General features: G+C 40.7%; 1 protein-coding gene across 6 annotated transcripts in view; it reads left to right on the top strand.

Annotated features, from left to right (window-relative positions):
- Nucleotides 1-23945, top strand: part of CNTNAP2 (contactin associated protein 2) — a 1669434-nt gene that overhangs the window by 1401218 nt on the left and 244271 nt on the right. For all 6 annotated transcript variants that reach the window (XM_073332778.2, XM_078851686.1, XM_073332785.2 and 3 more), the window contains exon 15: nucleotides 9668-9795. In XM_073332778.2, the coding sequence (XP_073188879.1) occupies nucleotides 9668-9795 (128 nt within the window). The remainder of the gene's footprint in view (nucleotides 1-9667; nucleotides 9796-23945) is intronic.

The raw sequence follows: 23945 nt of genomic DNA, 5'->3' as shown, positions 1-23945 counted from the left end.
GAGATATTTTGGCTGTCTCTCTTCTTCATGAGGCACATGGGAGCGGTAGTGCTTTAGGTTGAGTGTCTAGTAGTCCAATGAAGAGGATGGGAGAAATGATGGATGCTAAAACTGCTAAGCCTTTACAAAATTCTCAAGGTAGAGAAAGTTAGCATTCGTTATTAAACTTTCTATGCTAAATTCTGCACTGACTTTGGAGCCTTTTTTAAGTTCTTGCGTGTTTTTTTTTGACATCATCAATTATTTTTATTTAGCTCCTTCAATCACTTGAAATGAAACTGTTGAAGTTAACAACAACTACCAGGAGTGAAACCTTCCAGCCACTGTTCTCAAGTTTTCAATATTTCTTCCAACACACATCATCCTTTCATATAAAATCCTGTCTAAAGCACATTTGGGCTGATATTTTGGTAGCAGATGATCCAAATGTTTGCATATCGTTAGAAAGTCGATAACTTCAAGGAACTTATTTATCATATCTGCATATATCTTACTGCAGTACAGCTCAAGTAATAAAACATTGTTGTCTCATATACTAATTGTATAACCGAATCATGCTTATTGCACATGTAAAAATGACTTTTTATTACTAAAGTTATTGTCTGATCCATATAAATATACGAAACAAATGCAAATATTACAGTTGAGTGTATGGTATTTTTAAAAGCAGAGAGAGGCCAAGTAGGTGATGGCACCCAACAGAATCCTTCAGATTGGCACCCTGCTCTCTCTCTCTCCTTCTAACAGTGGGACAAGAGATCATGCTATAGCAATTGTGTAATTATGGTGCCGTAGCAGGATTGGAGCAATGAGTGGGAAGCTAACATGGTCCAGTCTGTAACAAGCCCTTTCTGCCCTCCTTTCCCTATGGGACCTTCATTTGCCCGATTTCTGCTCACAGAGAAGGGCTGTGTCTTGAAGAGTCTTCCTTTCACCCTCACCCAAATGGGAGGGGAGACCACCCCACAAGAGGCACCACTTCTCCCCAAGCAGTGCCCCAAACAGACACCAAGCACGTGGTCTGTCCCACATGCAAAGCACCAGAACTGAGGCAGAGACCGAGAGCAGAAAGTAGACAAATGGTAGGAGGATCAATCCCACTGTGGTGGACCTTCTCAGCTCCACCTTTGTCTAATCTAGATGTGCAGTTGCGAAAGAATGAGGATGAGGGTTGCGTAATCCCTGAGGAAAGTGGCACCAAGTTCTTCTGGATTTTGCCTTGGGAGAACTCGAAAGAACAGAGAGCCCTACAAAAAGGCAATGCAGTCTAGTCCTCCATCTTTTGCCATGTGGAAGAGGACACTGAGGAGATAGTCAGGGAATCCTGAGCAAGCCGTATTTTTGTCCTACCCTACGGTGAGCATTGTTGTTGGAAGGAGTGCCATGCCAGAGCATGGCATTCCTCCAGTTGCCAGGGTTACTCAGCTTCCTACAGATCCCTTTTTAACTCTTCCTCCAAGGTGAGATCCTACCAGGCAAGAGGCCTGAAGAACAGGCCCAGGCTAACAGAGACTACTGAGCCAGCTATGGAAATTTTTTATATTGGGGAAGCAAGTTTCTCAGACATGTAGGCTCCATTTCTCTCACCAGCACTGAGATCACAATAATTTGTGGACATGAAGTCTCTTCTGAATTCCCACAGATGTGTCCCATCACTCTTCTCTTGTCAGGCAGAGAATTGGGAAGCAGTGGAGTAGGCTGTATGTGATTTTCTTAATATCAAAACTGTCCCAAAAGTTAATGTATTGACCTGACTCTAAATGGAGTTCTAGACTGCCCAGTGATAAAGAGTCTGTTTACCCTGAAAATGAAACAGTCCAGTTTAATTGCATATTCCCCCAAGGTGCTGGAATGTGTTATATAGACTCATGATTCCCAATAGACTAATATTATCTGTGATTTTTGTAATAAAATCAAAAAGTTATTAGTTTAATTCAGTAGTAGTATGAATTTTATTCCTGAGTTTATGAATAATATACTGTGTAGTTCATCAGGTATTCATTTTCTAATCACAATTAAAGTGACTAATCCTTCAAAGGATGTTTATAATAATTTAAATTAACCTGGATTTAATTAAGGGAATTAGTGTTATCATGAGATTGGAGAGATGTCCAAGGAGGAAAATTTATTTTCTAATGTAATTTTAAAGCTTTTGTAGCTTTAAGGCCAGGGAGAGAGAGAGAGAGACCGACAGTGGGAGAAGGGGAAGAAGCATAGCTAAATCTCAATCCCAGAGGTAAAACGTGAACTATGCCTGCTTTGGTATAGTTAATTTATACTGGTTCGTTTGGAAGGAGTTACATTACAGTTCAGACGTTAAAGTTAACAGACTCGCTCCAATTTTCTGTGCAACTAGACTCCATAATGGGTGATATTGAGACCCCTCACAGTGTCTGCCTGGATCATATAACTGGTACATCATTTTCTGTGTGCATCATGCTTTTCATGTTGAGACCATGTAACCTGTTCACTCACTCAACTTTATAACAGAGTTTATATTTACACACAGTGTAGCCAATGGCAGAATTTAATCTTTGATTTAATTGATTTTTAATGAAAATATCATACAGTGAATGGACTTGTATATATCCCATATGAGTGCTGGGTCCTATTCATGTATGATTCTTTCTGAGGTGTGAGAGGAGAAAGGGAAAGACAGGAAATTAGTGAGAAACCCTCACTCCAGAACAGCCAAATCACGAGGAAATGTAAGGTTTTGGCCAATAAGTATAGTGGGGTACTTGAATTCAGAGTAAAGGCAAGCCCTAGGACATGAGTGAGTTTGGAAAATTTTTATATATTGTGTATATAATATGTGTTAAACCAAAAAGTTGACTATCTCAAAACCTCCAAAAAGTTTCCTTTAAATTTAGAATACAGGTTTGGACCAATTCTTCTTTTATCCAAGCCTGTTTGCTTAGCCCTCTTTTTAATCCTGTTCATTACAGCATACCTATCAGCAATGAAATAGCTCCCAGATTATCAAGACTGCTACCAGAATTCTATAATTTGTTAGATTCTCTGTAATGTTAGCTCTGCCATTAGCATCTCAAATTTAAATAGAGTACTTGCACACTATTTTTTGGAAGAAAACAAATAATATTTCGCACGTCTGTACTTCCTTAAAGCTTTTTTTTTTAATTTTATTTATTTATTTACAGACATTCATTTACAAACATCTGTTTAATTAAACCTCAGTACACCCCTATAAAGTAGATTATGGAAATACAGAGATCACTAGAGAGGTAGTAGCCCATTAAAAAGTTGGGTCTAGTAGCAGATGGACAACAAGGAAATTTTGCACTTTGCGTGTTTGTATTTTTTAGATCACTAGTAACCCTAATTATGCTTAAGTCTATTCCTATTTAGTAAATCACTTAAGCACACTCTCAACATTAAGCACATGCCTAAAGTTAAATTGTGCTCATGTGCTTTGTTGTGTAGGAATGAACTATTGAATCAGAGCCTAAGTGGGATGCAATGCCTTTATTGGGATCTAACAAAAATGAAGATAAGAAATGAATCCTGTTTATTTCAAATAAATAAGGTGTGTTTATTTCAAATAAATAGATAAGCAAATTAATAGCAATACAGAATCTTAACATTAATTTGAATGTCATTTGTTCATGTATACATAATGCATGTTCTTTTTACATACAATATTACAAGTAAAGAACTGATCATAATCAAAACAATCATAATAAATCTTACAGTAATATAGACCTTTTTCATTTAGAAGTACCCTGCAGCTCTTTACAAACAGTATATATAGGAATGGAAATTAGAAATATGAACATTTTACTGAGATTTCATCAATATCTCATGATAATTACAGGATTTGATGAGATTCATTTAGTCTTACTTGACTTTTAACAGGAATATGACACACTCTGTATTCAATCCTTATTCTTAGGTGGATTTTCTTTAGTGAGGGAAACCTTTTGCACCATCTCAATGTGCAAGATCTTTAAAGAGCTGTGGGAACATTATCCCATCTAGGAGCAGAGTGTTCCTGATATAGTGTAAATTCAACTATTACAGTTAGTCTTTGGTTTAGAAACTTTAAGTTTATCAAGCAAAATGTATGTCACTACTAATCACACACATGCACCACATAAAAGAGAAGCTGAGTGCACATACTAAACTCCAGTTACTAAGTATATTGAAATACCAGTCAGTTCTCTATCTGTCTGTCTTAGGCCATGTCTGCACTACCAGCTTTGGTTGACACAAGTTATGTTGACATATATTGTTCATATGCATAGTTGGATGATTGTATCAGCACTGCAAGCAATCACAAGGAGTGCTTGTGTCAATGCACAGTATGGTCACCAAGGGTAGGTATCCCAGTGTGCCATGCACCGCCCTTTGGCACAACACTTTTTGGGGGAATTTTTTGCGATGTGTTGTGAGGCATACACAAGTTGTACAGGGAGGCTGGAACAAGGATGGTCCCAATGGTTATAGCTGCCTGCTGTGTCCTGCATAATATGTGAGGCAAAGGGAAAAGTTGCCACTGGGGTGGAGGACGGAGTTGGAGCAGCTCTCTGCTGACTTTGAACAGCCAGACACAGAGGTCATTAGAAGAGCTCAATGCAGAGCTGAGGGAAGCCTTGAAAGAGCATTTTAACAGTCAGCCATAGTAATGTGATGGAGTAGACTGTGCTCTACCTGGCCCTGAAGTTTTGGGTGGTGTTGGGATTGTGTAGTGCTTGGTGTAATAGCACTGAGCACTGGCACTATTTTCCAGCACTGGTGATTTTAGCTGATATCTCACTTCTGAGAGTACAAAGGCATGGAGGACACACCTGCTGCTGGCATCCTGAAGCCACCCAGGCCTGTATGCCGCTAGCCTCTTTCCTGCAATGGTGTCTGCCAAAGTCATCAGAGTGGCATGGGAAAGTGTCCTACTGTGGAGGAAGAAATAAGGCTGTCATCCTAGAAATCTTTGGGGGAGGATTGCAGATTACTTCCATGGAAGTTTCATTGAGATCTCCCAGGAGGATACAAGGGAAATCCTGGTGTACATAAACAAAAGTAGTATATAAGGGACATCCCTGTGTACATAAACAAACAACTTCACAAGCCTCTGACCACTCTCACCTAGCCCTACAGGGAATGAAAAACAGGTAACTCTACTTCTGTTTGTTGTATCTCTACCTCTTCTCATACGAATAAACCAGTGGAAAGCAGATACCTGTGTCCTGCTAACTTGGGGTTGGGCCAGGACACCATCTTCACATTTAAACATGTTAAGGTAGAATGCATGCACACAGTTACCTGAGATTCCTTCCCCTGGATCAGGATCAGTCGTGGTGGAGTCATGAAAAGATCCTGGCTCACAGCATAGCTGGACCTCTCCCACTGGATGTTTCTCCTCCTAGCTGTTCATGGCAGGGGTCTCTGTCTCAGGTTCCCCTAGGCTATCGACGGTGGTCTGCAGGATGCTGGTGGAGTCTCCACCAAGTAGGGCATGCTGCTCATTGTAAAAGTGGCAGGTCTGTGACTTAGCATCAGATCAAATGTTGGTCTTCCTGTCCTTGTGGTATTCCTGCTGAAGTACCTTCGCTTTCATGAGGCACTGCTGCCGATACCTGTTGTACCCCTTCATCTGTGTGCATGCATTCTACCTTAACATGTTTAAATGTGAAGATGGTGTCCTGGCCCAACCCCAAGTTAGCAGGACACAGGCAGGAGCACATCTGGAATATGTAGCCAGCATAATGGTTTGGGCAGCTGCACACAAAGAAGAGCCGCTAGGTGAGGTCATCAAGCTGGGCAATCATGAAAAGGTATTTCAAAAATATGCAGGGGCTTTATAGTGGGGGACGGCTTCCAGTCTCTGTGACTCATGGCCAGTGGAGTTCATAATTGTGACCAGAGGAGTCACTGTTGAGCATTGTAGGACAGTGGCTGGAGGACTGTTAGGGTTGACAAAGGTCACACAGTGTCTACACTCTTATTGTGTCAACCACAGTATATCAGCCATGGCTCAATGCTGTTCAGGGTGGTGGTGTTACCATGTCACCATAATGGGGTGCCTTCATCAGCAGTAGACCAATGTGAGTGTACACTCATGCACAAATAAGTCAATGCAAGGTGACTTAAGTCAAAGTAACTTTGTAGTGTAGTCCAGGTCTTAGGTACTTTCATGGCCCCCATTGTTGTGTGCCCCATCTGAGCACCTCACAATCTCTAATGAGTTTATCCTTACAACACACCATGTGAGGCAGGGAAGTACTATTATCCCCATTTTACAGATGGTGAACTGAGGCATAAAATGACTAAGGGAATTGCCCAAAGTCACAAAGGCAGGCTGTGGAAAAGAAGCAACTGGAACTCATTTCTTCCTAATCCTAGGCTAAAAGTCTAACCACTGAACTATTCTTCCTCTCACAGGAGAGGAAGTTTCCTACCATGGTGACTCTCAAGGTTCCTTCCCCACTCTGAATTCTAGGGTACAGAAGTGGGGACCTGCATGAAAGACCCCCTAAGAATATTCTTACCAGCTTAGGTTAAAAACTTCCTCAAGGTACAAACTTTGCCTTGTCTTTGAACCATACGCTGCCACCACCAAGCATTTTAAACAAAGAACAGGGAAAGAGCCCTCTTGGAGATGTCTTCCCCCAAAATATCCCCTCAAGTCCTACAGCCCCTTTCGTGGAGAAGGCTTGATAAGAATCCTCACCAATTTGTACAGGTGAAAACAGACCCAAACCCTTGGATCTTAAGAATAATAAAAAATCAATCAAGTTCTTAAAAGAAGAATTTTAATTAAAGAAGAGGTAAAAGAATCACCTCTGTAAAATCAGGATAGTAAATACCTTACAGGGTAATCAGATTCAAAACAGAGAATCCCTGTAGGCAAAACCTTAAGTTACAAAAGACACAAAAACAGGAATATACATTCCATCCAGCACAGCTTATTTTACCAGCCATTAAACAAAATAAAATCTAACGCATTTTCTAGCTAGATTACTTATAGACTACTTACTAACTTTACAGGAGTTGTAAGGCTGCATTCCTGATCTGTTCCCAGCAAAAGCAACACACAGAGAGACCAAACCCTTTGCCCCCTCCCTCCAGATTTGAAAGAGTCTTGTCCCCTTATTGGCCATTTTGGGTCAGGTGCCAGCAGGGTTACCTTAGCTTCTTAACCCTTTACAGGTGAAAGGGTTTTGTTGCTGGCCAGGAGGGATTTTATAGCACTGTATACAGAAAGGTGGCTACCCTTCTCTTTATATTTATGACAGTGACAAACAGCCAGTTATCAGAAAACAAAGCAAGAGCACTACTGGAAGAAATTATGTAACACTTTTTTATTTTAATGGCAATGGCTCTAAAGTTACTAAAGAGTATCACAGTATTTTGTGTTAATTCCATAAATAAATCATTAATAATGAGTATGAACACTGATCAATAACATTAGTAAAGGAGAGGCGGGGAAACCATCACTAGACATTTTCAGTCCCTGGAAAGGAGGTGGCATTTATGGCTGATAGAGGCTTGAAAGATCATTCGCCCCATTATTTGGGGCTGAAAATATCCGCTAATGTTGGAGGTGAGGGATGGAGTGCCATTGGTGTAGTTTTCTTTTCATCACCGTCTAAAAAATTTTTATATTTTTAATAGTTACCTCTGATTTGAAGGTCTTTTTGAAATAGTGGCATTCAACAGAGAAAAATAATTTCAGAGGAAAATTTTAGTAAGAGTAAAGTGGTAACCTACCTTTAATTTATGTTACAGAGGCTAGGGTCCCATAGATGTGGCATCAGGCTGGGGATCAGGGAACCTGGAATTATAATCTTATTCACCCATTCTGTTACCATGAGCAAATCACTTAACCTTCCTGCACTTCTGTTTCCTATCTGTAAACAGAAGATAATGATACTTTCCCACCTTCCTAAAGGACTTTGAAATCTATAGATGAAGAGCACTGTATAAGTGCTTTTTATTATTTAGCAGAATCTGCAGAAGCAGCTCACTTAGACACAAAGGATATGAGAGGTCCTTCTCTCCATTCTTTGTCTACTGGCAGTCTCCTCCGGCAGAATCTAGAAAAGGCTATGGCCAACCATACTCGGTTAATGGTCTCAGCCTCTTGGAACTGCTGAAGAACGGAGAAATAAAGGGTTCTGAGATAAAGGTGGGAACTCTGAAACGGAAAGAACATAAAGATTTAAGAAAATAGTCATCCAGTGTCTTCAGAAAACATTTAACTTTCTCAAATATGTAATAAATAAATCTCTAATTACTCTCTTCATCACAGAGAGCAGACACAAGTTCCAACGAGCTGTCTTTCTAACATGATAGTTATTTTCTTAATTACTTTAATTGCTTTTCTTTTTAAATGAGTTTTTATCTTCCATTGCTTCAGAAGGACTCAATAGCTGATGTGACCAGAGACAGTATATTAGTGTTACTGAGAAACTCTCAGCTTTACTGGATCACACAAATCCCTCTGCTCTGCTTCCTGGATAATAGGAATCTAATGTTACAGGGTCATAAAGTCATTGAAAATAGCAGTGGAAAAGGCTTTCAGAGCATGTAGTGTTATCCCAAAATGCAATTGCTCCCTACAATATATTACTCAGTATATTTTCTAGGGCTTTAAAATCATCCTTAGTATCGTGTTCTTGTTGAGCAAAGAAATTGATTTGTAAAGAAGAAGGTGGGAAAGTCTGTGGTTACTATTAGTTGCTGATTTACTGGAGCACTTAGAAAGGTGCTGTAAAAAAAGAGGAAGATACATATCTTCACTTTTTGGGTTATGCAGCTTGGACAACTGTTAAGTTGTTTTGTTTTGCTTCCTCTTAATTTTTTCATGTCTTTAACAATAGGGTCTCACTAATATTTGTAAGAAGCTGTATTAAATTCAAGGCTGAATTATCCTTCACATCCTAGGAGCTGCATGACTGCTCTTGGCTTCCCTGTCTGTTTGCTTCTGACAAAAAATGGTTCATGGAAAGAGAGGATGTGGCTAGTTAAGTTATTGCTTTCTGTTTTAAAGGAACAGCACAATTGCTGTTCTAATGCTTTCATTTTAGGCACCTGACCTAAAACATGAATCAGTTCTCACTTCACATAAGTGTTGAGGTATCCTGGTGAAGTGACTAAAATGTAGGTCTCTGTCCATCTGTATTATATACTGGGGTAGTCAGAAGACTTTAGCTCTTAATTCTTTATCTTTTGTCATCAGTGCAGTGCTAAAACTATTAAAAGCAATGGAAATGTTATTCATCCTGTGAGCAGGTGTTATATCATTAGAGTGCCAACTGGTCACAGCTGGGACAAAAAGATATGTCTTTAGGAGGTATTGAAAATCTCCTCTCCATTCAAAGCAAACAAGCTAAACAATCAACAAAGTACCATTGCTCAAGTACGTACGGGCTGTGGTCAGTTTCCAAACAAAAAATCCAATGAAACTATTTTGGAGAGATTTTCTTGGATGAAATGAATATATCTGTTTTACAAAAATACATATGATAATATTAATAGGAGGTATTTAATCAAATAGATGGGATTAACAAAAGGGTAACATTTTTGTATTGATTTAATTATTGCTTTTCAGGGGTATTTATTCTTGTGGTGATTCGTTCATTGTCAGGGAATAAAATCTTTGTAAATATTTCACTAATTGTATTGTTTCTTTTTTTCTCTGTCTCAGGAGAAAAGATGCTGGGCTCTTGTCTTACAAAGAACATCTACCAGTGAGTCAAGTGGTGGTTGGAGATATTGACCGATCGGGATCAGAATCCAAGTTAACTGTGGGTCCTGTGCGCTGTCAAGGAGACCGTAAGTTTGCTGTTGCTCCTGATTAGCTTATAGCCCTTTTGGAACATAGGAAAACTTTGATTGTCTCCCCATCTAAGCTCATGCAAGTTACATTTTGCTCACAGCCGCTCCCTAGCAGAGTTTAAGATGTGCAGAGAAAGGGAAAGAAATGACCCTAAAACCACCAATATAAGGGGCTCCGCTTTGGATCTAAAAGGTGGGCGTTCATCTTTCTTGTATGGTAAATGAGGCATCTTTGACTACCCAGCTAAGTTTATGATTATATAAACAGTAATACAAATAGCATAGGAGCAGCACTCGACAGCTGTGATGCTGCTGAGTGCTGCTGTTAATGCCATTAGCATTACTATTTATATCACCATAAACTAAGTTTATAGAGATATAAATAGTAGCATTATGGCTAAATGCATCCTTGTAAACTCAGGTTATAGCTGTGTAAAGTTTGACATTACTGCTATCAAGTACCATCCTCATCAGAGCTCAATGTTGACTTGTAAACCAGGGATGGGTCTCTGTAGCAGTTTCTAGTTTTAAACTTGTGCACTGGAGAGGGGATACATACCTTCCAGTTTGGTCTGTAGGAGGTGCAATATCAGAGTTATAAAGATTGAAGTGTATGTTTTATGTAGTAAATGATGGTAAGTGACTTCAAAATGAAAGAAAAGGAGTGAATTTGGCCTAGCCTTTATTGTCATTCATAAATATGGCTGGAAGGATGGGTCTTTGTGTCACTATCAGATGCATTTAGTCTGCTTTTCTGTTGGAGAATTTTTCTAATTTCTTCTCATTTTCTTTCTGTTTTCTGTTAATGTATTTGATGAATATTGTGTACAAACATATTTCATGGGATGCTTGCAAATTGTTCACAGAAACTAATTACTGTTTATTATTTGTGGTGTGTGACTGATCACCTGACTCAGAAGTTACTCTTTCTGTTCCCTGATTTAGATGAGTGACATTTTTATACAAGATTTTACAAATGATGAATAGGAAATAAGGAATGCAAATACTTTTTTCATGCACACATACCCTTTTTCATATGTTGCCCGAGTATCAGTATGAATAGAAATCTATATGAATTTGACTGTTCTCAAACATGAGTGTGAACAAAACTGCATTTGCTCAAATGTTCGTGAATAGCAAATAATAGGGGCTACTGGAACACAGTTGAATCCAACAGCTATTTGGGAAATGAATGAATTCCTAACAGTCCATTTGCATTGTACTCAGTCTGCTGTTTGAGTTATGCTGCCAAGTTTTGTGAAGCCATAAATCCTATCCTGTGAATAATTTTGTATTTATTTCCATGGCCCTGAATTCACCTGGAATTCCTGGCCAACCCCCAAACCCTGTGTATTCTCCCTTGGATTCTGGAGCCTTCTTCATTCCCTACCCTGTCAAACTTGCTGCTGTATTGCAGGTCAGGGCTGGGTGAAGAGATCTCTTTCTATTCCACAAGCACCTCGCTGAGGATCATGAACTTTGTGTGGGCTGCATTGAAATCCTTTGGGGGAAAGAGAGCTAGGCTGGGAAATTCAGCGGGCTTTGAACCATTTTTATTTTCAACAACCCATCTAGGATTGGACTCGCTCAGCTGGGCAAAGGCTAGAGTGTCATTTAAATGGATTTTGGAAAGGAAATTTCCCAGACCCTTCAGGGCAAAGCTATGTCCTGTCCATCTGGCCGGTCCAGCCTTGTTGGTGGGCAAAGACAACCCATACCTGCCAATAGCGGAGAGGCAGAGTAAGTGCAGTGGTTTCAGCAGATGGTATTGAGCATGCTCACTCCAAGCCACGCAGCAAATCTGGGGGAGGGATGCGTGACCCCCCACCTCCACCCCAGACGTCGCCTCTGTTGGTGGGAACCATTTTGAATGTGAATTGCTGAAAATGATTTCAAAACATGGTCAGGGTGCCCATGTAGATGGGCTCATAAATACACAACATTGTGTATTCCTCGTGAGAACATCATTCTCCGTACTGGCCCTTTTATGACTCAGCCATACCCCTGATATAGCACTGAGTGATGGCCATTCTCCCTTTTGCTACCATGCAGTGCTAATGCTGCATTATTGCAGGCTAAAGTCTGTCCCTGCTGCCCAGAGCCTCCTAGCACCCCTCCCTTCCATGATGCTTCTAGGGGAACAACTGGAGCCGCATAGGATGGCTGATACAGAAGAGGCCATTCATAGCCTTTACAGAATGTCAGTTACACAAGCACCAGGCCAGGGATCTTTTGTTTTCCCCTCCTCCCTTTTTATTTATTTGTGTATTTAGCTGTGCAGGGAGGTTGGAGGCGTGGAATGATCTGTCAGGAATGGTAACACAGATTGCCTTGGGGCTCCTGTGCACAGGGCCGGCTCTAGGTTTTTTGCTGCCCCAAGCTCCGAGAGCGCAACTGCCCAAGAAAAAAAAAAAAAAAGGTGGCCGGAATGCCATGGAATTGTGCCGCCCCGACTACGTGCTTGCTTTGCTGGTGCCGAGAGCCGGTCCTGCCTGTGCATGGGACAGTGTTGTTAAGGGGCAGTTTGTTTATTTTCTAATAGAACTAACAACTCTTGCCCCCTTTACATTGATGGTCCTGTGTGCAAGACACTGGGCTAGGATTCAGGATGTCTGTATTCCATTCCAAGCTCTTCCACAAAGTTACTTTGTGACCTTAGTCAAGTAATTTAATCTCTCTGTGCCTCACTTCCTCATCTGTAAAAGGATACTTCCTTTCTCTGTCCATTTTGAATGTAAACTCTTTGTAGCAAAGCCCGTTTCTTAGTAATTGTTTGTACAATGCCTGTGTGACAGGGGACACTCACCTCTTGTGAGCACCTCCTGTCGGTCAAGTGCAAACTTCTGGGGTGAAAAAAAGGACCAACAGGGCCTATGCAGTGCCCTTGTCAGTATCTGTGTCTGTAGCCCTGTCTCTGGGCTCAGCTCTCAGCCCCTTCTGGGCTAGCTTAAAGTCCGTATCTTCCCTGGCATAGAGCAGTGCCCCCAGGACTTTCTCACTGGAGCCTCTTCAAGTCCTGCCCTTCACTTAGGCCTCTAAACAAGTCTTATCCCCTTCTCAGAGCTTAGGCCACCTTGCCTAAGCTCTGGCCCTCCGACTACTCCAGGTCCAAACCCAGGGACCCTACAAATAGAAACCATGTGCTGCTTCCTTTAATAATTGCTACTGCTGTTCCCTGGGTCATTTCCCATGTAGCCCCTTCCTCTTCACCCTTACCTCAGGGCTGAAGTTCTTCCTCACCAAATGCCAATGTCACCAGAACCTGCCTTCTGGCTCTCCCTTGAGCTTCAGCAAGGAGCACCTTCATAGCTCCTCCAGTCCCCACCAGGAACTGTTCTGCATGCAGCTCCTTTTAACTCGATCTGCTTTGCTTTGATTGGCTGCTTCCCTGCAGCCCCTCTAGGTGGTCCTGGAGGACCCACCTTCACTGCTCATTTTCTGGGGTGGAGTGTAGTAGGACCACAAGGCCTCCAGCAGGGGTCCTAAAAGGGCCTGGTACACCCAGTCACAGTTCATCAAAATGGGGTTTCAGCCTTAATTGGGCTCTCTACGCAGTGCCGCTTTCAAATAATAGAGTAGTAATAATAAGAATAAACATTTAGAGGGAATAAATGGGAGGGTGACTGGTTTTTGTTTTTTTTATAATTTGTAGCTGGATCAGAACTTTAGAGAAACTAGAGGGAATGTGAGCCCTGCCTATAAAACTAATGCTGTATCCCAGGCCAGTGGTAGGTGAAGAGATCCCTTCAAATACCATACCCATCTGACTGGCTATTAGAAATGGTCAGAAAATGGAATTTCCATCCCCCAACATTTCCCAACCGGTTTTCATTTCACATTGGAACGAAAAATCAAAAATTTAAAAAATTTTCATGGGATGGAATTTAAATAGATAGATTAGATTCTAAAACATTGAAATAACTTTATCAACATCTAACATTTTGACCTTTTAGGATCAGAATATGAAGTGCAATAGTGGCCATTTTGAATTAAATTCTCAGTGTGTCATTTAGTCAGTGTGATGAGAGGAAGGAGGGTGAGAGGTAGAAGGACTGACACACAAAATAAATAAATATGTATTACACCAATAGACAAGGATATGAGATGGAGGTGGGGAAAGTAGATGGATGAATGAGGGATCCCTCACTGGTGAATATGGTGCTCAGACATTTAGGAGCATTTCTCAGAGGTTGCACGGCAACCAAATGTGGCTGTCAGCCACTGCTGCAAAAGGAGCTCCCATGTCTCCATGGGAAGGGATTCCAGCACCAGTGCCCTGTGTTGCCACCTTCATAGGAGGCACCCAGAGGGCCTCATCCTAAAAATCAGCATCCCCGTATCATCTGCCACCTGCCCCAACCTCAGGATGGCTTTCCAGCACCTGCTCCCCCATGTCCCCAGATTGCAGCTCCTAACCCCTCACCCAGGTCCTGTCCAGGGACTGGGCATAGATGCACCTGGAAGCTGTGAAGGAGCAGGCTACAGAGCTGCTCTTCTGGGGTTGGGGGGGGGGGAGGTTCAAGGGATGAGCTGCCGTCTCAAGCCAGGGTGTTGCAGGAAGATTGCAGCCCACAAAAGGCCACTGGAGGCCCAAAAGCATCTCCATGATGGATACCTTCAAGAGCAGGCAGGGTACCTAAAGTGGAAACCGTCTGTCCCTGGCCCCGTATGTGGAGGAAGACGGTTCTAGCCCCACAGAGCTGATGTAATAGATTCAGGGTAGGTGGTCCCCTCCTTAGTATTTGTTTGTGTTGATTTTTTTAAAAAGGCCTGATGTTACTTGAGACCTAGAATACCATGTCTAACACCTGCATGCGTTCTGTACTGTTTAGGGCCTGCCACACACAGCATTGATGCCATGTGGCTTCTTTATCTTCCTGCCTCCCTCCTTCTACCTGGGTCTCCTTCCTGCTCCCTGGAGTTGCATGATAATGATGCTGGCTCCCAACCATGCACGCAGTATACGCATGAGTGTGTTATATTATTGACACCCACAACTCAAGAATTGTGCTCTGTTTGGCATCATCTCCTACTTTGGTGTGTCCCTGATCAGCACTCGTTGGTTGGGTTCCTAAAAACAATTTGAAGGAAATGTTCTGGAGTTGTTTTCTCATTTTAAACAAACCATTATTTTATTTAGGAAACAACAAATGGGAAATTTTATCCATAATTTTTACTTTTGGTTTGTGGGCTAGGTCACCGTGACAGTGCAGGTGATCCAAAACTTTCCCTGTACTCCCCCTTCTCCAATCAACACTCCATGCCTACATCCACTCAACTGCTTTGTGGCTCCAGCACTGAACTCAGTAACAGACTAGATCTGAGAGTGATTCTGAAAAAATCTGTGTACCATTGCACTGTGACAGGTACACACCCAAATATCAAGAAACTTAATCTAGTGGAGCCACACCCACAGGCTGTTTTCACATTATTAGCCAAGCAATGTGAGGTCTAGCACACAAGTCAATGACCTTTCTAAATATGGATTTAGGAGCCTAACTGTAGGCACCTGTAGTTGAACATGTTGGTCAGGGTTTCTCTAATGAGAGACATGCTGTATCAGCAGTATGTGTATTGCCAAAATACCTAACTACTGTAGTCTTGGCTCTCTAATGGAAAGTAAGGAACACTGGGAATGCCAAATGTTTCATCGCACAGTTTAATTGCTCTTTTGTTGCAAATGTAGATAGTTTTGAGACTCTTCCTTCAGAAAGGGAGGCTTATCCTTGGTCATATTAGTGATTATTTCCTGTTCTCCTGATTCATGACCCATTAGAGACTGCTTTGGGCAAGCTTGGACTGTGGATGTCACATCTCAGAAACCTGTGACTGAGAAAAACACTATACTTCCTTGCACTTCTGGTCTGTGAAAACATGCCCCCAAAAAACTTGCTACTCTGTGAAGATATGCTCATTATTTCTAAATAATTATGCAGAATATTTTTTGTTGGAGGGATCTTTTGCAGGGATTGTTATAGAATCTTGTAAATTAGCTTAATAAGTTATGCTGAAAAACATTCTGAAACTTGGTTGGGCATGATTCTTCAACTTTGTATTGCAAGATAACGTCTTCATCTTTGACTCTGAGTCACAAAACTAAGTCTGCTATATACAAGTAGCCAACAGAAGGCCCTCCTCTTCTCTAAGGATTTCCTTGTTGTCCTACAAGCCAGCAGTGCTCCACTCAGCTAATGCTTAAGGCTTTATAGATTCATCTGGTCTGTGTGGCAAAAATCCCATGGATCTTTCCCGGCGTGTATCCTGTACATTGGATAAGATATTCAGTCTCTGTCTATTTCCATTGTGTCATTTTAGTGTTGCAGAATATTTTAAAAATATTGAATTGGGCCCTCTGAGTGGCAGACTTAGAGCAGACTTAACCAGTTTTTAGCAAAACAGGTGGACTCTGCTCAATGTGAGTCCGGCACGATACCAGATTCAAACTTTAAGCAAGCACTTTAAGGTGTGACCAAAAGTATTGTTCTCGATTTGTTCCATTAGATGTATTGTACTAATGTTGTAGCAATGAAAAGTAATTGATACAGATTCTTTGGTCCATCTAAGCTACACTCAACACAGCCATGGGAGAGAGGAAAGCAAAGTGGTTCTATGTAATCTTTGCATTCCCCCAATCCTGATGGCATAAGGGGACTGTTCTAAATTGTGCCCAGTTGCCTATGGCACTAAGGATTATTGTAGGGAAACAACATTATATTCACACTTCTTTCTCCAAAGGAATGTCCTCTACACCAGGAGCAGAAAGAGGGGTGGTGACTCTGCATCATCTGTGAATTCCCACTATCCTTGGGGTATCCTCAGGAGGCCAGTTAAACTGTTTATACAGACTCTTCATTAGCAGAATTGCAGTAATACAGTGGGGACACCTATTGTGGTATGCACTGTACAAACACATAACAAAAAGATAGTCCCTGCCCAGTCTCTCTCTGCTGCTGGAGTGGAGCAAAGGGACTGCAGCAAGTGTGAGAAGGCACACTGCCAGAGCCTTTCACTGTGGTGGAGAAAGGCTCTAGCAGCCACTGCCGGAGCCTTTTACTACTGCCTCTCCTCTGTAGAACCTTCACTACAGGAGGAAAAGGCTCTGGCGGCAGAGAGGCAGCAGGACTCTGCACTGCTAAAAATAGCAGTGTAGATATGGGAGGCATTGTTTCGGCATTGAGAGAGCCATGTAGTGTAAATACCCTAAGGTTCAGATGTGTTGGGCACTCTGCTCTATCTACTCTCCTAAGCTGTGCCTCATTGTCTACACTGCTCTTTATACCTTGGTAGCTGGGCATGCAATGTCTGTACACTATAAGCTGCCATAAATGTTACTCCTGGAGGGAATTTTGCACCACTGCATGGGCACAGAATTCATGGCCCCTGCAGATTTCTTTGCTTTCCCGCAGTAAAATGACTTCTCATGGGGAAGCAAAGGGAAGTGGCAAGAGCGGTCATGCGCCCCCTCTTTGGCAGTGCAGACAGGTTGGTTTGGGCACCTAGAGCAGCCAGTTGAGATGTAAATCACCACGGGAGGGCTGGGTAGTAGTAGTAGTGTGTGTGTGTGTGTGTGTGTGTGTGTGTGTGTGTGTGTGTGTGTGTGTGTGTGTGTGTGTGTGTGTGTGTGAGAGAGAGAGAGAGAGAGAGGGAGAGTCTGTCCGTCTCACTCACTCTTGCTGCATGCTCGGCATTGAGGGGCAGGGCTTTGGGGTGTTTCTGAAGAGGTGGGTGTGGGGCAGGCTCTGTTCCCTTAGGCAGAGCAGAATGTAGCAGCCTGCCTGCTTAGTCAATTGTTCACATTGTTCTTAGTGAATTCCCGCAGGACTATAAAACAGGTGCAAAAATTTTAAGGCTCCTTTATATTGCCAGAGTGGTGTAAACGAGCCTTATTGTAAATGACAGTATGGCCTTATAAATGCTTACGGTGCTTTAGTGATTAGAACTGGTCTAAATTTTTGGACTGAAAAAATTTCCTATCAAAATGTGCTCCATGAACTGTTTGCTACTGACCTTTATGGAGATAGTCAGTAGCCAGTATAAATTGTGAGTTTGAGTTCCCAGCCCTCACTTGCTTTTCAGTTGCCTATGATGTAATACTGAGCATATGGCTGCATATATTTGTTGATTAATAACTAGAAGTAAAGGGGCAATACTAGCTACATTATTATTAGACAGAGGGGGTTTGGTGATTTCCTCCAATGCTCCCCACTTCCATTATCCATCCATTGTATTGTAGTTTAAATAAATTACCAAAATAATTGAAACCAGCTTGATTATATTGCGTTATTTTGACAAAAATGTGCAGAATTTTAAAATATTGTGCACAGAATTTTTAATTTTTGGTGCAGAATTTTTAATGTTTTGCTGCAGAATTCCCCCAGGAGTAAAATGTAGACAGACCTTTAGATGGTGTTGTGCATTTTGAGGAAGTTTCTGCGCATTGTACTAAGATACCTGCTCACAACTCAGAAAGACAAAACAGTACTGGTTGCACTCAGTTCATATTTTCAGTGTTTTCTTCACACACATATTCCAGATCATAATTTTATGGTTCAGGGTGAATTGCACAGCAAATTCCACTGCCACAGAATTTATGAGGCCTTGACTTCAAATAAATTTTGGAATATGGCAGGGTCTTTCTTTGTGAGCTCTTTCTGCACTGTGGGTCCCCTTTCCTTTGTGCTGTTGCTGCTAGAAGGTGAGGAGAAAAATTCAAGGGTTTTTAGATTTTTGCTTCTTGAATTTATATATTTTTTCACTTCTACTTGTGTGGTTTTTATTCTCTCAGTGAGTCTTTCTGATCAAAGAGCCATGACTCACTACTTATGTTTGACTCCCATTATCTTTTATTTCTGAGATGGGGGGAAGGAGCTTCTGCACTTACTGCAGCTGTCTCCACTTAGGGTTTCAGGAAGTCCAACAGCAGCCCTATTTATGTGGAATCATGTGACAGAGGAAAAAAATCTCCTTGACAGATGATAGAAATTCAGGAACTAATCAAAACTCTGTTTCTACACTAGTCCATTGATCTCTTGTGTTCTCCAGGGAAATATACCATGAGCTCTTTATTCATTGATCCTTTTCCTGTGCTTCGTGATTACTCCTTGAATGATTTGATACTTTGTTCCTTTCGTTTCTGAGTATTGGTCTTGTTGTTTTAATCTTGCATTTCCTTTTGAAAGCTATTAATAAAGTTGGCTTAATAAAGAATGTAATGTTTTGGATTGGTTCTTGATTTTTGTACAGATGTATTTTACTGAGACTGGCAGTTGCACTGAAATCACTCTTTCTAGACTTTAAAAAAGATGATTGATGCTCACAAGAACATTTCCTTTGCCAGGTGTGTTTGTATTCCTTAGATACAGTACTTGACATGTATCACATGTACAGGTCAATAACCTCGCATTCTAATAAAGTTTCATTAGCTATCATAAGAAATAAGCTTACTGATTCATATGTTCACTTTAAGACTGTTTTCATCATTTCCCAAAAGGGGAAGGCATTTACTAGAGCTCCATAAATCCATTAAACTGAAATCCTCCCAGGGACAATAAATCCATTCCTGTTAGTTTCAGCTGATCTGTACATGGAAAAAAAACTTATATAAAGTTCACTAATCTTGTTTAAGCAACATGATGTGATGTCTGTTAAACATTGTCTCCTTAACATGATATCCTACGTAATAGTTCTGTGTCACAGGAAAACCCCAAAGCAAATGATATGCTCAGCAAAATAAAGACATAAATTAAAAGCCATGTTTATTGTAACAAGGCTGGCCTAGTGATTTGTTAAAATATATGCTCACATCTCCCTGACCCTTACATCCTCTGGTTTTGTTTGAACCTGCTTTTCAGTGATATCACCCAAGGTTCAGAAAAAAAAAATCACAGCCTCAGTGTGAGCTTGTAATTCTCAGTTGGACCTTAAACTCATAAACAAGGTCAGTTTTTTAATAGGATGCACAGTGTGTTGACTAATCAGGCCAGCTGTGGTGTCAGTATTAAATACATCAGTGTGTTATGTTAGTAGGTGTCACAGCTGAGCAACAATTTATATAGGTAATGATAAATAAAACAGCTGTTTCAGAATTTGAGCAGGAGAAGGTCTACCACCATGTCTTAGGCAATATTGCAATAATAGAAGTCTTTACCTTTTTGTTCACTGGACATGGAAACAGTGTGACAAATGCAAATTATCTGGGTAATGATAAAGGAAGACCAATATTTTCAAACTTAGCTGCCTACAGTTAGGTACCTAAATCAGTAAGTAGTCATGTACATAGATGTGGCTTCATTTTCAAAGCCTATAGCTCCTGTTGACTTCAATGTAAGTTGGTTCGGTTTGATAGCTGGAGGTAGTTTGAAATTCAGGCCATTTCTATTAAGGTTCCTAATTATTCAGTTTTTAAAATGTTAACCTCAAGCTTTGCTTTGTCTAGGTGCCTGTTGCTATATATTTCTTTAAAGATGGTCAAAACTCAGAATTTCTATTCTATGGGAAATTCCAACATTTCAAATTGGAACAAAACCAAAAAACGTTTGAAATTTCCTACAAAACTAAATATTTTGGGGGAAAAAACATTGTTTCAGGTCAGTCAAAACGTTCTGCTTTCATAAAAATCTAAATGTTTCATTCCAATTTTGACTTTATTTTATAATTTATAATATAAAATTTACAATATAAGATAAATTTAAATAAATTTCTAAATGAAAAGTCATTTTGAGATGAAACATCAAAATATGTTGTTCTGATATAAAGTCAAAATGTTCCACTCCAGCTTTATGAACCTTTCCCCTTTTTTTCATTTTTTTCCAAAATGAAGTTTTGTCAATATTGACTTCTTTCACTGGAAAGTTTCAACCTGCTCTAGCTTTTTACTTGTTTTGCCTGCCCTTATACATGTATGAGAAACCTCCAAAGAAATGTTAGCAACCACAAGATGTTGATTTTTATGTCACCCTATGTGGTACTCTTCCCTGAGTCAGTATTCAGTAATGCCTCAGTGTGGTATTGTCAGGGTTCCCTCCCCACTCTGAACTCTGGGGTGCAGATATGGGGACCTGCATGAAAGACCCCCTAAGCATATTTCTACCAGCTTAGGTTAAAAACTTCCCCAAGGCACAAATTCTTCCTTGTCCTTGGACAGTATTGCTGCCACCACCAAGTGAGTTAGACAAAGATACAGGAAAAGGCCACTTGGAGTTCCTGTTTCCCCAAAATACCCCACCAAGCCCCTTCACCCCCTTCCCTGGGGAGGCTTGAGAATAATATACAAACCAAATAGGTAAACGACGTGAGCACAGACCAGACCCTTGGGTTTTTAGGACACTAAAAACCAATCAGGTTCTTAAAAGCAGAACTTTATTATAAAGAAAAAAGTAAAAGAAGCACCTCTATAAAATCAGGATGGAAGGTAATTTTACAGAGTAATAAGATTTAAAACACAGAAGATTCCCCTCTAGGCAAAACTTTAAGGTTACAGAAAACAGGAATATACCTCTCTCTTAGCATAGGAAATATTCACAAGCTAAAACAAAAGATAATCTAATGCATTTCCTTGCATTACTTACAATTTTTGTAACCTTAGATGCTTATTTCAAGTAGGGTTTTAGGAGAGGTTTTTTTTTTCCTGTCTGGTCCCTCTCTCTGTCCCAAGAGAGCACAAACAAAGAGAGCACAAACAAAACCTCCCCCAACAGATTTGAAAGGATCTTCTTCCCTCATTGGTCCTTTTGGTCAGGTGCCAACCAGGTTATTTGAGCTTCTTAACCCCTTACAGGTAAAGAGGGACTTTATGCTACCCTTAGCTGTACGTTTATGACAGGTGCTCTGAGGTATTGTGATGTTAAAAGTGCTATTTTAGGGGTGACATTTGAAAGCTAGATTCTGACTACTCTGGTGGATTGATTCAACATGTTTGGAATGCTGAAAGCATCTGCCCTGCCTGGTAAATAACCCTGTGTTTGTAGGTGATCCAAGAGACTAATAATTTCAATATATGCTATTTCATAAACCACCAGGAACAAAACTAATGCTATATAGTATTAGAATGCTTGAGAATGCCATTTCTAGCTTGCTTAGATATTCCAAAGCAAATTCGTCAAAACAGTGGGATTTTTTAAAAAGTATGTTTACATATGAATGGACCTGATTCTCCACTAGCTTGCACCTTTTTTTAGTCATTTTCTCTTGTTTAAAGAGGCAATAAATCTGTACATGGTCAAGATGCATTTTCCACACATTTTGCACAGGTATAATTGACTACAAGCAGTGGCGAATCAGGTCTATAAGAGAGAATATGACAGTGACCAACTGTTACAATTCAGGTTTAGCTATACCTTTGACCCCTCACTCCGTTTCTCCATAGGTACCCTTTCAAGTGATAGGTCCTATGCCTTCACTTCTGTCATAGTGGAATCCTGTGAGTCACCCCACTTTTAGACTTGTTCTCTGGGCTCTACAGCATGCCATTTACCAGCCACATTTCCTCAGCAGGTCCGTCTGGGTTTGGCAGTTACTCCAGACTTCCATTTTTGGGAGCTGTATGCAATATGAAAATTCAGTGACCTTCAAAATAAAGTATTATTTATTTATCCAGAGAAACATAGCAAGCAGAGAGAAATGGGTTAAAACAAAAAAAAAGACCTACATGTATATTAGTCTTAACTAAAGCTCAGCATTTCCTTGAAGACTTAGTTAGGCCAGACTTATCCCTGGTGACCTGCTTTTCTGGAGACTGAGTTAAAGTCTGCTTCTCTGCAAAACCTGCCTCTCCCCCTCCATGAATTAGTTTCCAAGTTCTTTATTTATGGTTTCCCACCTGAAGGCCTTGACCCTGTCCTAAGTTAGAGTGTGCTTGTGTCCCTCTTGGACAGAGACAAAACAACAAAAGACCTTCACACCTGTATTGTTAGTTAAACATTGGTGATTAGGTTTATCTAAAACCATTGACTTTGGTTCCTGCAGACTCAAACCACCTAAAACTGTGTAATCCATACTTATCTTTTAGCAAGCAATCCAATGTCTATCAAACCAACAGAGGTACGCATAATATTCCTAAAACTAATACATATGTTTTCCATGTTCTTCACACCAATGTAATGAACTTTTCATTATGCAACTAGACCTACTGTATAGTTTACACTATAGGTTGGATTTTCAGAAGCAATGAGGTTAATAGGAGCACATTTAGGTCAACACTGAGTGATCATGAAAATCTCACCCTATGTTTCCAATGGTTGCAACTGTCTCTAATAATAAGAAAATTAAAACTTGCAAAATGAAAGTTTTACTTGTTTTAATTAATCCATTGTTCAGGAACTATCTGCCATATAACTGCTGTCATGTTATAAATGTAAATTCATCCACAAACCATCAGAAAGTATGTAAGACAAAATACCTTAGCAATTATAATTAAGGCTACAAATCTGTCTTAGAGGTCATGGATTCAGTGATTTTATGAGATGTCCATGACTTCTTGAAAATTCCAATAATTTAGCCTGAGGCAATGGGGCTTTGGCTTCAGACTCGGGCAGCAGGGCTCCAGCTTCGACTTCAGCCCTGGCCGGCAAGGCTCCAGCTTCATCTTAGATAAATCCGTGATTTATTGTTTATTACTCACATTTAGTGTGTGACTTTTAATAAAAATACCCAGGCCAAAATGCTTAATTATAATGCTAACAACAAAATGTAATTGACCAGTAATAAGAAATATTTTATTTGACAAAGGTCAGCCTTGATGACCACCTGCCTAATATTTAAGTTCATTTTGACCAGTGTTGTACTAAGTTTTCAGTGGATTTGATTGCAGCTGATGAAATATGAATAACAGTGCTTGCTTGCCTCTTTGATACGAATCATCCACTTCATTTAATCAAATAGTTCCGATTCTTCTTCTTTGAGTTCTTGTGCACGTCAGTTCCATTGTACGTGTGTACGCGCGCCCACGTGCATGGTCATCGGAGACTTTTGCCTTAGCGGTATCCATAGGGTCTACTGTGGTACCCTCTGGAGTGCCGCACTTATGCTGCAGTATATCAGGCGCCTCCAGCCTATGCCCTTTCAGTTCCTTCTTACCGTGCATGGTGGTCAGTCAGAGTGCCTCTGTCCCTTGCTTCACAAGAGGTCAGCAGTTTTCTCTACTATCTCAG

The sequence above is a fragment of the Lepidochelys kempii genome, chromosome 2, assembly GCF_965140285.1.
Source record: "Lepidochelys kempii isolate rLepKem1 chromosome 2, rLepKem1.hap1, whole genome shotgun sequence".
Lineage (NCBI taxonomy): Eukaryota > Metazoa > Chordata > Testudines > Cheloniidae > Lepidochelys > Lepidochelys kempii.
The sequence above is the reverse complement of the archived record's forward strand: the minus strand, read 5'-3'. Positions and strand labels throughout refer to the sequence as shown.